Below are 15,759 nucleotides of genomic sequence, written 5' to 3'. Positions count from 1 at the left end.
TCCTGTGTCCTGCCCACGCTGACAGCCTGTGGTTGGCGTTACTCCGGCACTGGCCAGCCAGGGCGCGTCTTTCATTGCTTTTGGTTCTTCTCACCTGGAGTAGCAGCTCACCCTGGGCCAGCTTGAGCTCCCTCAGTACCCCCTTGCCCATTTCTAGGGAATGCAGCTGGAGGATCTCAGGCAGCAGCTCCAGCAGGCCGAGGAGGCCCTGGTGGCCAAACAGGAAGTGATTGACAAGCTGAAGGAAGAGGCCGAGCAGCACAAGATTGTGATGGAGACTGTCCCGGTGCTGAAGGCTCAGGTGAGGGCGCTCCTCTGTCGCCTGCTGGCCCCGGGACCTGGTGCGTCTCTGGCGTCAGTTTGCGGTGGCTTCTCGGAAGCTCTTGGAGCCCCCTGTGCTGTTCCCTGACCTCTCAGTGCACTTGGGGCTGGCCTTCTCTGTGCCACGGGCTCTGGGAGGGCAGGGCTCTCCCTCGTCCCCCGGCATGGAGTGTCCAATGAATGGCCAACAGTTGGTGGGCGTGCCCCTGTCTTGGCTTTGTTTGCCAGGCGGATATCTACAAGGCCGACTTCCAGGCCGAGAGGCAGGCCCGGGAACAACTGGCGGAGAAGAAGGAGTTCCTGCAGGAGCAGCTGGAGCAGCTGCAGAGGGAATACAGCAGGCTGAAGGCCAGCTGTCAGGAGTCGGCCAGGTGGGCCTCGGAGTCCATCCCCATGAGGAGTGGGGCCGGGTGCCGCGGGTCTCTGGTAGTGGCCGCACTGCTCTGTTGGGCTACGAGCTGGCCCTCCCTCTCCCCTCCCCCTGCCCTGTCCTTCCACTGGCTCCATGTGCACTGGCTGATTGGATGGTTTCTCTTTTCCAAGGATTGAAGATCTGAGGAAGCGGCACGTGGAGGTCTCCCAGGCCCCCTTACCCCCCACCCCAGGTGAGTGAGCTGTAGGAGGAGGGCTGCAGAGGGCAGGGTGTTAGAGAAAGTGCCATCTCAACTCACCAGAGCTGCTCTCCCAAGTGTAGTACCCCCTCTGGGGGGGGGGGAGGGGGGCAGAGGGGAGGAGCTAGTGCTGGTGACCCCAGTGGTCGGGCGGCACAGTCCTATCAAGTCTCAGTACTTTCTGCTGCCTCCCCTCTTTCTCCAGCTCACCCCTCCTTTCACCTGGCCCTGCCCAGCCAGAGGAGAAGCCCCCCCGAGGAGCCGCCTGACTTCTGTTGCCCCAAGTGCCAGTATCAGGCTCCTGATATGGACACCCTGCAGATACATGTCATGGAGTGCATCGAGTAGGGGCTGCCTGCGGGGGAGGGACCAGCACAGGACGGCGCGCTCTGTGCTTTCCCGCCTGCCCGCTCCCGACTTACGGGCTGGGTGACAGAACGGGCCACTTCTGTGAGCCCCACGAGCTAGCTCTAGGACCTTATGCTTCAGCTCCCCCATCTGCTGGTTTGCCTCTGTTAGGGTACAAGGAACCCGCTAGGCCTGATGCTCTGCCCTTCTTCTTTGTGCCGTCTGCTTCAACCACTTGCCTCTGGGGGCTCCCTTGCTTTCCACCTCCACGGGCAAAGTCAAGAATCGAGGCCAGGGCTCTCCCAGAACTTCTCGAGCCAACACAGGCAGAAGCCTTTGCTCGCATGCGAGCTCCCATGCGCCGTGGCGCCAGGGCCCTTGTGGGCCATGTGGTATTCCGTGTGGAGGCTGCGCTGCCAGTAGATGTTGGCTGTCCACTCGTGAGGAACATTTGGGTTGTTGCCACTCCTGTATCGTCGCAAAGGATGCCGCAGCGAACGTCCCTGTGCATCACTTTGTGGGTATCTCTGGGTCGGATTCTTAGAAGCCGCACCACTGAGCAGCTGCAGACGGGTTAGATGGGCCAGTGCGTTGTCCCTGCTTCCTCGGAGCCTTGCCCACAGGACGGGTGTCCAGCCTGTGGGCTTTGCCCTCTGTCAGGCATGTGTTTCTCTATTCCGAGTGAGCCCGAAGGGCCTTTTCCAATTCTGCTTAATGGCTTGTTTGTATTTTCTGCCCGTTTTTCTGTTGGGCTGTTAGTCTTTTGTTCCTCAGTGTGTTTGAGCTCTTCGGTCATTGGTGGGATCGGCTCTTGTGTACGATAGAAATTGCAAGTATCTTCTTTCACTCTGACTTGGACTTGAAGTTGGTCATCTAGGCACGGCCACGCTTCTCCACCTTTCCTTCACTGCTTTGGGTTTACCGTGGTTGTGACCGGCTCGTGGCTTGACGGGGAGATGCTTCCCCCACGTACGCTTTCCCTTTCCTTCTCCCAACACCACAGCGTGCTGCTGTCCTCCCTGAGCGCGTTGCTGCCCAGCGTGAGCGGTGGTGGCCGTGTTTCCATCACATCCCAGAAGCTTGTGATGCTGTTCCCCGCACCAGCCCCGTATGCTCCGGCCTTTTGAAGGGAAGCCACTTGGTGATGATTGGAAGGTTATGAACACTAGAGGGCTCCTTACTGTTGTTTTGCAAGATTCTGGACGTTTCCTTGATGTCAAAGCCAAGGGCATTAAGCCTGTGGTTGTCAGGAAGGGATGTTGGAAGTGGAGGAAGAATGCCCCAGCCTCGCCTGGCCCTCCCCCACCTTCCCCTGGTTGGGAATGGGGTGTCGCTGAAGACAGCCCGGCTGGCAGCCTGCTGCGAAGACGAGCCTGGGCCGGGGGCTTGCCTGGTGTGTATAGGAGCGGGAGCCCCTTCTCCATTTCCTGGAGCCCAGATGTCTAATCACAGACGATCGTCCTTTGGGAAGATGTTAAAGGCACAAACAGGCTCCCCACTTCCGGGTGCTGCGTCCCAATCCTGATCCTGTAGTTTTTCTGCAAAACTAAAGAGCACCTTTAGTTTTGGGGGGATGTACGAATTTCCCATGGCCACTGTAACAAATGACTGACTTGGGGGCGTAAAACGACGGGAATTCATTCTCTCATGGTTCTGAAATCAGGGCGGCAGGGTTGGTTTCTTCTGGAGGCACTGAGGGAAAATCAGTTCCGGGCCTTTCTCCCAGCCTCTGGGGGTGGCCCTTGGTGTTCTTGGCTCCATTCTCTGCCACCCCACTCTCTGCCTCCGTGGTTACATGGCCTCTTCTTCTTCCTGACCGAGTCTTCTCTTCTTGTCTCTTATAAGAACACCAGGCCCTGGATTTAGGGCCCACCTACATCGTCCCGGATGAGCTCATTCTGAGAGCTTTATCTTCCTTACATCCACAAAGACTCTTTTTCCAACTCAGGTCATTTTTTTTTCCTTATTTACTTGGCAGAGAGAGAGAGAGAGAGAGAGAGAGAGAGCGCACAAGCAGGCGGAGAAGCAGGGAGCCCGCAGGGAGCCCGATGCGGGGCTCGATCCTATGACCCTGGGATCATGACCTGAGCCGAAGGCAGTTGCTTAACCAACTGATGAGCCACTCGGGTGCCCCTCCAACCCAGGTCATAGCCACAAATTCTGGGCATTAGGACGTGCCTCTATCCTCTGGGCCACCATTCAGCCCAGCACGGGGCTATCTTCCGGAGCGCACAGACTAGGAGAGATGCGGGTGAGGACCGGTGTCTCCAGGCCCGGCGGCTCCGTCGGAGGGGCTTGTTTCCTGGGGTGATGGTGGCCACTGGGCTGTGGAGACACTGGGCGCTCTGTGGGAAGGAAAGCTGGTTTGGTGCGGGGCGGGCCCTCGCAGGCGTGGGGACTGCTGCTCCTGGGGCCATCCCGACTCCAGCTGGCCACCGCCGCCAGGGCCAGCAGCCACGGGCAGGAGGAGGAGAAGGAAGGCTGCGGGCTGCGGTGGGACAGAACCGTTGGACCGACCGGTGCCCTGGGTGACAGCCACCAGCTGCGTAGGCATGGGCTTCGTGCTTTACTAGGAGAGTGGACAAAGGCCCGGGGGAGCCCTCCTCTGACTGGCTTCCTCTTCGGAAAGGATGTTGGGAGGGAGAAGATGAGCCCCAGGAGTGGTGAGAGAGGCAGCCGTTCCCTTCCTGGGGTGCTTTCCTCAGGTTCTGGCTTTTACTGATGTTCGTGCCTGGGCCCCGGGCCAGCTGAGTCAGGGTCTGGGTGCAGGACCAGGCATTGGCTGGGAACCGCTGCCCTTTCGAAGCTTCCCTTCCTGGGGTGCCCTTGCTCCCTACCTCCTCAGAGCACCCTGTGGGACCAGCTGTACACTGGACACCCAGGACTTCAAACCAGGCCATTCACTTAGAAGGGAGGGATTCTGCTTTTCTCCCCTTCTGGCTTTACCTAGATCGGGCTTCCAGAACAAGTGGTTGGATCCCTTCTGTGAGGGAAGCAGCCTGCCTACCCAATGAGCAGTGGCCCCTTGACCTTCACAAGCCCGGGTTTGGGAGGCAGAGACAGAGAGCTGGAAGCGCATCCCGCTGAAACCTATGTCATTTCTTGTTGCTCATACGACGTTTCTTGTTGCTCATACAACAGTATTTCTTGTTGCTTGTACACCAATAGTTCTTTTAAAAATTTTTTTTTTTTTAAGATTTCATTCATTCATTTGACAGAGAGAGACACAGCAAGAGAGGGAACACCAGCAGGGGGAGTGGGAGAGGGAGAAGCAGGCTCCCCCGCGGGGCAGGGAGCCCGATGCGGGGCTCGATCCCAGGACCCCGGGACCACGACCTGAGCCGAAGGCAGACGCTCAGCGACTGAGCCACCCAGGCGCCCCTTAAAACTTTTTCTTTTTTCATTAACGTATAATGTCTTACTTGTTTCAGGGGCACGGTTCTGTGATTCATCAGTCTTACACAATTCACAGCGCTCACCATAGCACATACCCTCCCCAATGCCCTATCCCCCAGCCCGCCCACCCCCCACCCCCCACCCCCCACCCCTCCAGCAACCCTCAGTTTGTTTCCTGAGGTTGAGAGTCTCTTAACGGTTTGTCTCCCTCTCTGGTTTCGTCTTGTTTCATTTTTCCCTCCCTTCCCCTATGGTCCTCTTGTCTTGTTTCTCAAATTCCGCCTATCAGTGAGATCATATGATACTTGTCTTTCTCTGACTGACGTATTTCGGGTAGCGTAACACCCTCTAGGTCCATCCACGTCACTGCAAATTACAACAGTATTTCTTGTTGCTCATACAACAATGCGTGCCCTCTGTTGCCCGCTGGCCAACGCTTAAGAGGAATCCAGGTGACCAACAAAACAAGCACAATAAGAAAGCATTTCTCCCTCGCTAGTGACTAAAACGCAGACTCCAGCTAGACGAAAAGTGATGTGAAACAAGGAACAGATGGAGACTGGCGCCCTGCCGGCAAGGTGCAGGGGGGACGGGCCTGAGCTGCACCCCCGCATGGGGGCCGGTGTGGCAGGGCGGAGCAGGCGTGTGCAGGAAGCCTCCTCAGCGTGCTTGGCTGGGAGAGGCAGCCAGGTGCACATGGTGGCTGTGGCGTCGGAGAGGAGCTCGCTCTGTCGCATGTTGATGTGAAAAAAGCCAGCAGACAACGATGTATGAGGTGTGACCACAATAAAAAAGTAAAAGCAGCCTGTGCGCACCCTGCTACCGTTTGGATGGATGTGGGTGGTGGGATTGCCGGCGATTAAGGTTTCCTTTTGTATTGATGTCGTTCCTAAATGGCTGTAATTTGCGTGTGTTCCTTTGGGCCGCAGAGCACGCATGTAACTTCGGAGTCGGCTGAGGAAAGAGCGCACCGGTACGGGACCGTGTGTCAGGGGTCGACTTGGCGCTCCTGGGGCCTCTCGGCTGGGGCTGCTGTGGCACGGTACCACAGGCCGGGCGGCTCAACCACCCGAAGCGCCCCGTGCCCCCGTTCCGGAGGCCGGAAGGGCAGGAGCCGGGAGTGGGCAGGGTCGGTCCCTTCCGCGAGGGAAGGAGCCGTTCCAGGCCCGTGTCCTCGGCCCGTGGACGGCAGTCATCTGTCTGTGTCTGCCCGAGGCCTTCCCTCTGTGCGTGTCTGTCCCCAGTTCTCCCCTTCACATAAGGACACGCAGGCCCGCTGGATTCCAGGGGCCCAGCCTCGGGACCTCGTGACTAACTGTCCCCTCCGTAAAGCCCATGCCTCCCAATAAGGTCACGTCCTGAGGTCCTAGGGCCCGGGATGCCCACGTTGCTTCTTGGGGTGGGGGCACGCCTCTCACCCCATCACACGGTGGGTAGCCCAGCCGTTGTATAGGGGCCCCGAAACAGTCCCGGGGAGGCGGCCCGCCGTCTCCTCCCTGAGCCTGCAGCCCCAGCCTGCCCTACGCGTAGGAGGCCTTCCACTGCCCGCTGACCGTTGACATGTTAGAAAGGTGACAGGGCCGGGCGGGCTGCGCTGGCTGAGGCCTGGGTCCCGCAGCGGGCCCTCGGGAGTCCGCACGGAGCGGCCCGTTCCGGCGCCGGCGCGGCGCTGAGGCGGGGGGCGCGGCGGGCTGCGCCTCGGGGCCGAGACGGTGGGCGGCCTCCCCGGGACTGAGGCCCTGCTGCCGGCTCATGGCCGCCGGCCGACCGGGCCTGTCGGAGCCTCCCCGCCTCCACGTCTGTAAAGTGACATCACAGCTCTGGCCTCCGTGTGAGCAGCTACTGAGAGCTGGCCGTCCTTGGCGTACTTTTCCACCACAACGGACAGAGAAGAGGAAATCAGACAGGTTTCAGGAGCAGTGCTCTTCGGGACGGGGCTGTGGCTGCCTCCTGGTTTCTGTGGGCTCCCCAAGATTCTCCTCGTACCTCCTCCTCTGAAGCCACTGTTAGTTTGTTCCGTAGCGCATGTCACTTGAGTGCCCGTGTTTTTGTAGTGGCTCAATTATTCTTTCATGTAACAGCTGTAAGTAGCGGAGCATTGGGGTCTTTTTTTTTTTTTTTCTCTTTTTTGAGCATTTTTCTTTAAAGTTACTCGGCATTTTCTAGAGCTCTGTTTCATATAACAGGTACTTTAAGTGGTAAATATTACGTCTGTCAATACACATCAGGGTTCCACCCCCTTTACTTTCTTCTCATTTTCTTCTTTTCCTCTTTCTCTTCATTCTTTCTCTTTCATCGATCGGAGGTCCTTGTTGAAGAAGAAGACAAACTGTCCTGTAGTTCTCGCGAGTAATAAACAGCCCTGAGTATCAGAGCAAGGAGATCCAAATGGCTAAAATAAGTGTGGTGGGATAAGGTCAGAATCTACTGTGAATTCAAGTCAAGGCTCTTCAGAATGCTCCTTTAAAACTAATTCTTGGGGCGCCTGGCTGGCTCAGTTGGTTACGCGACGGCCTTCGGCCCAGGTCAGGCTCCTGGAGTCCCGGGATCCGGTCCCGCATCGGGCTCCCTGCTCAGCAGGGAGTCTGCTTCTCCCTCGGACCCTCTCCCCCGTCATGTGCGCGCTCTCTCTCTCTCTCTCTCTCTCACACACACACACACACACACATTCTCTCTCTCAAATAAATAAAATCTTTCAAAAAATAAAAATAAAACTAATTCTTGGGGCACATGGCCAGTTCAGTTAGAAGAGCATGTAATTCTTGGTCTGGGGGTTGTAGGTTCGAGCCCCACTTTGGGTGTAGAGATTACTTAAAAATAAAATCTTGGGGCACCTGGTTGGCTCAGTCCGTTGGGCATCTGACTCTTGGTTTTGGCTCAGGTCATGATCTCGTGGGTCATGAAATTGAGCCCCACATCCAGCTCCACACCCAGCCTGGAGCCCACTTAGGATTCTCTCTCTCCCTCTACCCCTCCCCCCCCCCGCCACTCTTTCTCAAAAAATAAACAAACAAACAAATAAATAAATACAATTAGCCCCTAATTCTTTAGTATCTATTATCCTGGTATTTAGGAATGAAGTGATAATTCCATGATCTATTTGACTGAAAGATCAGATTTTACCAGTGAGTTTACATCTGACAGCAGTAAATTTTTACTTGTGAGTTTAAAGATGCACTCTCACTGTGTCTCTCTCTGTGAAAGAGATAAATAAAATCTTTAAAGATGCAGTCAACAAATGTATATTTAGCAAGGTGCTACGGGGGACATAAAAAGTATGACAGTCTGTGCTTCTGGATGACCAACTACCGTTTAACATTTAATTGGAGTATATACAAAAGAGGAACGGAAAAGCTAGGAAAATGCTTGAAATCTTTCCCTATCAAATGTTCCCTCCTAAGCTTCAATGTTCCTCTTTCAACAAAGGAAATAATCTTAGGAGAATATCGATGCATGGACCAGGAGTTGGAGGAGTCTGGGAGTTTTTTCTGAAATTGAGTGAAGTGTATTTTCTTCTCCTTCTCCTTCTCCTTCTCCTTCTCCTTCTCCTCCTCCTCCTCCTCCTCCTTCTCCTTCTTCTTCTTCGATTTTATTTATTTGAGAGAGAGAGAGAGAGCATGAGCAGGGAGCCCGATGCGGGGCTCGATCCCAGGACCCTGGGATCATGACTTGAGCCGAAGGCGGACGCATCACCGACTGAGCCACCCAGGCGCCCCAAGTGTATTTTCTTCTTAAATGACTTTGTGAATTTCCAAGACTCTTGAAATATCTTTGCATCTCTTTCCAATTTGTTGTCAGTTCACCTGAAATCTAGTTGGAATGCTTATATTTCAGCTTTATCCCATTACTGGTTTTTTAATCAGATATTTCATGGTGACAAAACTTAATTTGAGACATGGTTCCTAGGACATTGGAACCTAATGACGGGAGATGGAAGTCCACGCGCATCTGTTAGGGGCTCACTCTGGGCTATGTGGGGCCACCTGAGTGTGATGCAGATGTTGGAGAATTGAGAAGACACCACTGTAGACTCCAACCCTGTTGCACTTGATAAAGAAAAGCTGTGAGAGGGGTGCCTGGCTGGCTCATTCAGAAGAGCATGTGACTGTTGATCTTGGAGTCATGAGTTTGAGCCCCACATTGGGTGTGGAGATTACTAAAAAAATTAAATTAAGGGGCACCTGGGTGGCTCAGTCGTTAAGCGTCTGCCTTCGGCTCAGGTCATGACACCAGGGTCCTGGGATCGAGCCCCACATCAGCCTCTCTGCTCCGCGGGAAGCCTGCTTCTCCCCTCTCCCACTCCCCCTGCTTGGGTTCCTGCTCTCGCTGTCTCTCTCTGTCAAGTAAATAAATAAAATCTTAAAAAAAATTAAAAAAAGAAAAGCTGTGAGAATATTTATTATTGCCCCTAGAAAATGCACATCTTTTATTATTGATATCTTCATCCCTCTCTCAAGCCTTTTCTTTCCTTTGAGAATATGCATTTTTCTTTACATCTGGGATGGTATTAAATTGTCATCCTTAAGATAGGTTTATTGGTAAGCTATGACCAATGTGATTATTAGTAAAATTAGCTTGAATTCGCCCGTTAAAAAAGGATCCTGAGAGAATACTACGAATAATTGTATGCCAACAAATTAGGTAACTTGGATGAAATGGACAAATCCCTAGAAACACAGACTACCAAAACTGATTCAAGAAGGAATAGAGAATCTCAACAGACCTATCATGAGTAAAGAGATTGAATCATTGCTGTGATCTGAATGTTTGTGTTCCCCCTAAAATTCATATACTGAAATCCTGACCCCCCCTCCCCCCCGCCAAAGGATGGTATTAGGAGGTAGAGCATTTGGGAAGTGGTTGGGATGGGATCCATGAATGGGGCTAGTGCCTTTATAAAAGAGGCCCCAGTGAGCTTGCTTGCCCCTTCCATCACGTGAGGGTGCCAGGAGAGGTCTGCAGTCAGGAACAGAGCTCTCACCTGACCATGCTGGCACTGTGATCTCAGATTTCTAGCCTCCAGAACAAATGAGAAACAAATTTCTGTTGTTTATAAGCCACCCGTCTGTGGCATTTTGCTAATGGACCAAGGAAATCAGTAATCAAAAGCCTCCCAGAAGAAAAGTCCTGGACCGGATGGCTTCATTTAAGGAAGAACCGACACCAATCCTTCCTAAACTCATTCAGATAATAGAAGAAGAGGAAATACTTCCTAATCCGTTCTATGAGGCTTTCCTTACCTTCATTCCATGAGCATCACCTTGATACCAGAGCAAGACAAAGACATCACAGGAAAACCAGACCAATATCCCTTATGAATGTGGATCCAAAAATTCTTGATGGAAAAAGCATTTGACAAAATCCAACACCTCTTTCAGGAGAGAACACTCGGAAATCTGGGAATAGAAGGGAACTTTCTCAACACAATAAAGGGCATTTGAAACCCATGACTAACATTGCACGCAATGATTTTCTCCCTAAGATGAGGAATAAGATAAGGATGCCCACTTTGACCATTTCTACTCAACATTGTACCGGAAGTTCTAGCCACAGCAATGAGGCCAAAAATAAATAAATAAATAAATAAATAAATAAATAAAATAAAGACATCCGATTAGGCAGCAAAAAGAAATATAAGACCTCTATATGGGAAAGAGGTGAAACTATATTTGCAGATGGCACGATCTTATATATAGGAAATCCTAAGGAATCCACAAAAAAAACTGTTAAAGGGCATAAAAATTCAGCAAGTTCAGGATATAAGCTCAACATGCAAACAATTAGTTGTGCTTGCATCCACTAGCAATGAACAATTCGAAATGAAATCAAGAAAACAATTCTATTTAAAATGGCACCAAACGGAGCAAAATTACTTAGGAGTAAATTTAGCCAAGGAGGTACAAACTTGTCTGCTAAAAATGACAAAACATTGCTGAAAGAAATTAAAGATGAGCTAGTTAAATAATTAAATGGCAGCTTTGTTTAGAATGGCCAAGGGCTGGAAACTATCCAAATGCCCATCAACAGTAGAACAGATAAATTGGAGCAGTCTAAAACCCTGCCATAATGTAACAGATAGCTTACCAGAAATTCACTCACAGAAAATGTGAAATTATGTTGTGGGATTAATGAAACGAACGGGGCAGGTCTATCGGACCCCCCCAAATCTGTTCTGATCCTGGCTGGAGTTTGGTGCCATCTAGTGGCAGGTGTTGCGCTGGCATAAAGCACTGAAGAAGATTCTGGGTCCCACGGCTGGGACTTCCAGGGCGGGGGCAGTAACTATGGGAATCTCCCAGTTAGTTGGGACTTGATCTGGGGTTATTACTGGGTAGACCCTCCCTCCATGTTGCTTCCTGAGACAAAGGTTATGTGCCTCTCCTTCCTGATCTCCTGCTGAAAGTCAAAACCTTAGTCCGCCTCCGTTTGAGAATGGAGGCTGGGCAGGGGAAGGGAGGCAATAACCAATTGGGTTATGTCCGATTTTCAGCTATTTTCAGGTCTCATTGTGTTCTCAGGTTGTGTTTCCTGTTTATATTCTTGTGCCATCTATCATTTATTGGAGCATTATACAGCAGTGAAAATAACGAACTAGGGATATACACACCAGCTTGGCTGAATCTTTCTTAAGCCTTTTAATTGTGAAATATAACACACATACAGCCAGGTGCACAAAATATAAATGTACAGCTTAGTACACTATTATAACATCAGTGTAACCCTCACCCAAGGTACGAAATAAAACATTTGCCATAACTCCAGAAAGCCCCTTGTACCTTGTCCAAATCATGAGTCTACTTCCTTCCTAGAGATAACCACCACCCTGACTTTTATGTTACTCTTTTTTTTTCTTTATAGTTTTGCTACTGTTTTGGTTATCTATTATTATGTAATAATTCTTCATTGTTGTCTTTTTCTCCTCTTCCTTCTATTGCCTTAAAAAAAAAACCACTTACTGAGGTATGATTGACATATGAAAAGCTATACATATTTAATGTATACAACTCAGTGAGTTTGGGGATAAGTATACTTGTGAAACCATCACCACAATCTATGCCACAAAGTTTCCTCTTGCCGTCGTCGTCGTCATCATCATCATCATCATCATCATCATCACCGTTATTATGTGTGTTGAGAACACTTAACATAAGATCTACCCTCTGAGCAAGTTTTAAGTATACGATACAGTATTTTTAGCTATAGACACTGTGCTGTACGGACCTGGAGCATTTATCTTACATTTACTAAAGCTTTGTATCCTCTCACCATCGTTTGCCCATTTCCCTCTCCCACAGGCCCTGGCAACCGCCATTCTACTCTCTGCTTCTATGAGTTTGACTATTTTAGATCAACATATGGAATCCTACAGTCTCTGTCTTTTTGTATGTGGCTCCTTTCCCTTAGCATAATGTCCTCCAGATCCACCAATGTTGTTGCACATGGCAAGATTTTCATCTTTTTTAGGCCAAATGATATTCCATTGTATGTATGTACCATATTTTCTTTATCCATTCATCTGTCGATGGACATTTAGGTTACTTCTGTGTCTTGGTATTGTGAATAATGCTGCAGTGAACAGGGGAGTGCAGATATCTCTTCGGGATCCCAATTTCAATTCTTTTGGATAAATAACCAGAAGTGGGATTCCTAGATCATATGGTGGTCCTATTTTTAATATTTTGGGGAATCTCATACCTTTCCCCATATTGGCTGTACCAGCTTACATTCTCACCAAATAATAGCCATCCTAACGGGTATGAGTTGATATCTCATTATGATTTTTATTTGCATTTCCCTGATGATTAGTGATGTTGAGCACATTTTCATGTACCTGTTGGCCATATGTACGCCTTCTTTGGAGAAATGTCTATTCAGGTCCTTTGCCAATTTTAAAATCGGTTGAATTATTTGTTAGTGAGTTGTATGAGTTCCTTACATATTTTGGATATTAACCCTTTATCAGATATGTGGTTTGCAAATATTTCCTCCCATTCTGCCGGTTGCCTTTTCATTTTGGTGATTGTTTCCTTTGCTGTGCAGAAGTGTTTTCGTTTGATGATCCCACTTGTCTATTTCTGCTTTTGTTTCCCGTGCTTTTGGTGTCACATTCAAAAAATTGTTGCCAAGACCAATGTCGAGGAGCATGCCCCCTATGTTTCCTTCTCAGAGTTTTATGGTTTCAGGTTTTACGATTAAGCCTTTAATCCATTTTGAGTTGATTTTTGTGTATGGTGGGTCCAATAGGGGTCCAGTTTCATTCTTTTGATTGTAGATCTCCAGTTCCCAACACCACTGACTGAAGAGACCATTCTTTCCCTAGTGTGTATTCTTGTCACCCTTGTCAAAGATTGACCATATATATGTGAGTTTATTTCTGGACTATTCTGTTCCATTGGTCTATGTGTTTATTTTTATGTCAGAACTACATACTGTTTTGATTGCTGTAGCTTTTTTTCTTTAACAAGTGGTTTATTGATGTTACATTACAAAGAATGACAATATTGTATTATCTGTATTTCTAGACTTAATGGCCACCCCATAGAAAGCATCTTTGGAATAGGAAAAAAGTTGTAAGAATTTGTTTTCCCATAATCATAAAGCTGTCATGCTCAGTCTGGGCACAGCTAATGCAACATTTTCCCCAATGCACAGGCTCCATTCCCTTTACCAACTACTTATAATATGCTTCAGTCACTCACAGGAGAAAAAACAGTGTCAGCATCAATATTTAGCAGCTTTCAAAATACGTCTTTTTTTTTTTTTTGTCTTGAATAAAAAGCTAAAGTATTCTTTTAGTGCAGTAATTTCATATGGTGTTTTTTTTTTTTAAAGATTTTATTTATTTATTTGAGAGAGAGAATGAGAGAGGGAGAGAGAGAGCACATGAGAGGGGGGAGGGTCGGAGGGAGAAGCGGACTCCCTGCTGAGCAGGGAGCCTGATGCGGGACTCGATCCCGGGACTCCAGGATCATGACCTGAGCCGAAGGCAGTCGCTTAACCAACTGAGCCACCCAGGCACCCTCATATGGTCTTATTGCTTCTATACACAAGATACGATCCTTTAACATTTGTGTAGATAAGTCGGTCTCTCCCTTTTTTTTTTTTTTTTTGATGGCTCCCAAAGACTTTGAGGATTTTATTTTATTTTCATTTTTGGAAAAAGATTGTACTTATTCTTTTGAGAGACAGAGAGCATAAGAGAGCACGGGGGGCGGGCAGCGGGAGAAGGAGAAGCAGACTTCCCGCTGAGCAGGGAGCCCAACTCGGGGCTCCATCCCAGGACCCTGGGATCATGACCCGAGCCGAAGGCAGATGCGTAACCGACTGAGCCACCCGGGCACCCTGAGGATTTTATTTTTTCACAATAAAAGAAAAGGGCAGTGCCAGCCCATGAGGGTCAGCCCAACTGGGTAAGTAGACCCTCCGCAGAGCTCAGTTCCTGGTGCAGGAAGTGATTTCACACCCTCCCCTCGCTCTCAGCTCTTAGAAAGGGATCTGAGAGGGATAAATGCAGTAACTATCTGTATTACTTCATAGCCTAGGAAGGGAGAAAACAAATGTAAAAAAAATACAGTCTAATAAAAATAGTAGAAGCCAAATACTTTCAGTCCAGGATGTCTGCAAAGGAGAGATTCTATGGAGCCTGGATGCAGAAAAGGTCTCACTCCTAACAGAAAAAATAAATTGTGGACAGTCACTCAAGGCCAGAGAAGCAACCACAAAGAGCAACTGGCTTCAATCGCATGGTCACCAGGAAGGGCACATACCAGAGAACTTGGGACAAGGCCGCGGCTACTGCCCTGGGCTTTCTCAGGCCTCCTGGTGCTGTGCTGTGGTTCAACAGCCTTTGGGGGACGGGGGAACCAGAGGCCAACACCATCACGTGTGAAAAGGCTACTATGGCAACAACATGATGGTCAGAAATCAGCTAGGGTTTGGGTTAGGTGCCATTTAAACGCAGCCTGTACTTGCTTTCTTGTGAAGGGCTTGAGATGTGCCGAGGCATCTTAGACATGTGTAGGTGACCCTTCTTGTGAAAGGCAGAGAGGAGCCTCTTCTACTCATTCGTTTTCATTTCAGTTCACCATTTAAAGTAGGAAAGACACTGCAAGCTATGCCCACTAGCTTCTAGCTTGAACTGGCACTAATACCACACAGACAACTGAATGAATGACATTTTCCCGGTTCTTCCATGGGGCGGGCTCAGTACGCTTCTTTGGACTAAATAGTTGGGATCTTGTTCGAGAAAAGCGTATAAACATAGGGCCAGATTTTGTTAGTCTCGGTCCCAGAAAATTGGTGAAGCACTCCTTGGCTCTTGTATAATTCAGTGACTGGCTTTGCCACCTCCTTGTTCTGCCTTAGCCTGGCAGGCACAGCTTCAGGTTCATCGTCCTCCTGCTGGACTAATGGTTCACCCATGATGTCACCAATCCCATGTACACTAGGTGGATTGAAGTCCAGGTCATATACTCTTCCACTAGGAGGGTGAATCCAACGTCAGCTGAGACGATCTTTGAGTGTTTCAAATGCAGTGTTCAAAGTGATCACTACACTAGATCCAGTTCACAGATTTTGTCCAGGGCTGCAGCCTGAACTGTGAACAGTGCTGGCCGGGCCTGTTCTCCAGCTCCAACATCCTTAGGCGTGTGATCACATGATTTGGAACCAAAAGACCTTTCTCTATGTACTGCTTTGCCATATCACCAACGTGGGTGTTGGCTTTGATGTTCTTCCACAAGAAGAGATGCTGGAGGCCAAAGCTCTGAGCGATCCTCCGGCACACAGTGCCCTTGGCCAAGCTGGGCGGCCCAAGGATGAGCATGTGCAGGAGTTTGGAAGCCATTGCCTTTGCCAGGCACGGAGGGGGCGGCCAAACGGGCAACCCGGACAGCAGCCTTGGAGAAGCTCCGGGAACTTTTGCTTCTGCTTCTGCCTCTGACACTCTCTGCTCGTGTGGGGACTCCTGATCGCTATAGCTTTGTAATATAATTTGAAATCAGGAAGTGTGATGCCTCCAGTTTTGTTCTTCTTGCTCAAGGTTGCTTTGGCTATTTTGGGGTCTTTTGTGGTTCCATGTGAA

General features: G+C 49.7%; 2 protein-coding genes and 1 pseudogene across 7 annotated transcripts in view; 2 read left to right on the top strand and 1 right to left on the bottom strand.

The window, feature by feature from the left end:
• The window catches only part of PLXNA3 (plexin A3), a 217,448-nt gene that overhangs the window by 84,933 nt on the left and 116,756 nt on the right, over positions 1 to 15,759 (top strand). The window lies entirely within an intron of this gene.
• IKBKG (inhibitor of nuclear factor kappa B kinase regulatory subunit gamma) overlaps positions 1 to 15,759 on the top strand; it is a 48,051-nt gene that overhangs the window by 15,930 nt on the left and 16,362 nt on the right. For 2 of the 5 annotated variants that reach the window (XM_035725838.1, XM_035725837.1), the window contains exons 7-9: positions 158 to 301; positions 550 to 692; positions 865 to 926. In XM_035725838.1, the coding sequence (XP_035581731.1) occupies positions 158 to 301; positions 550 to 692; positions 865 to 926 (349 nt within the window). Of the gene's footprint in view, positions 1 to 157; positions 302 to 549; positions 693 to 864; positions 927 to 1,137; positions 4,561 to 4,711; positions 4,772 to 5,605; positions 7,254 to 15,759 lie in introns of those variants that run through there. The other 3 variants (XM_035725839.1, XM_035725836.1, XM_035725835.1) reach the window with 3 other exon arrangements.
• On the bottom strand, positions 14,583 to 15,650 carry LOC118356585 (annotated as a pseudogene).

This window comes from Zalophus californianus, chromosome X (genome assembly GCF_009762305.2).
Source record: "Zalophus californianus isolate mZalCal1 chromosome X, mZalCal1.pri.v2, whole genome shotgun sequence".
NCBI lineage: Eukaryota > Metazoa > Chordata > Mammalia > Carnivora > Otariidae > Zalophus > Zalophus californianus.
The sequence above is the reverse complement of the archived record's forward strand: the minus strand, read 5'-3'. Positions and strand labels throughout refer to the sequence as shown.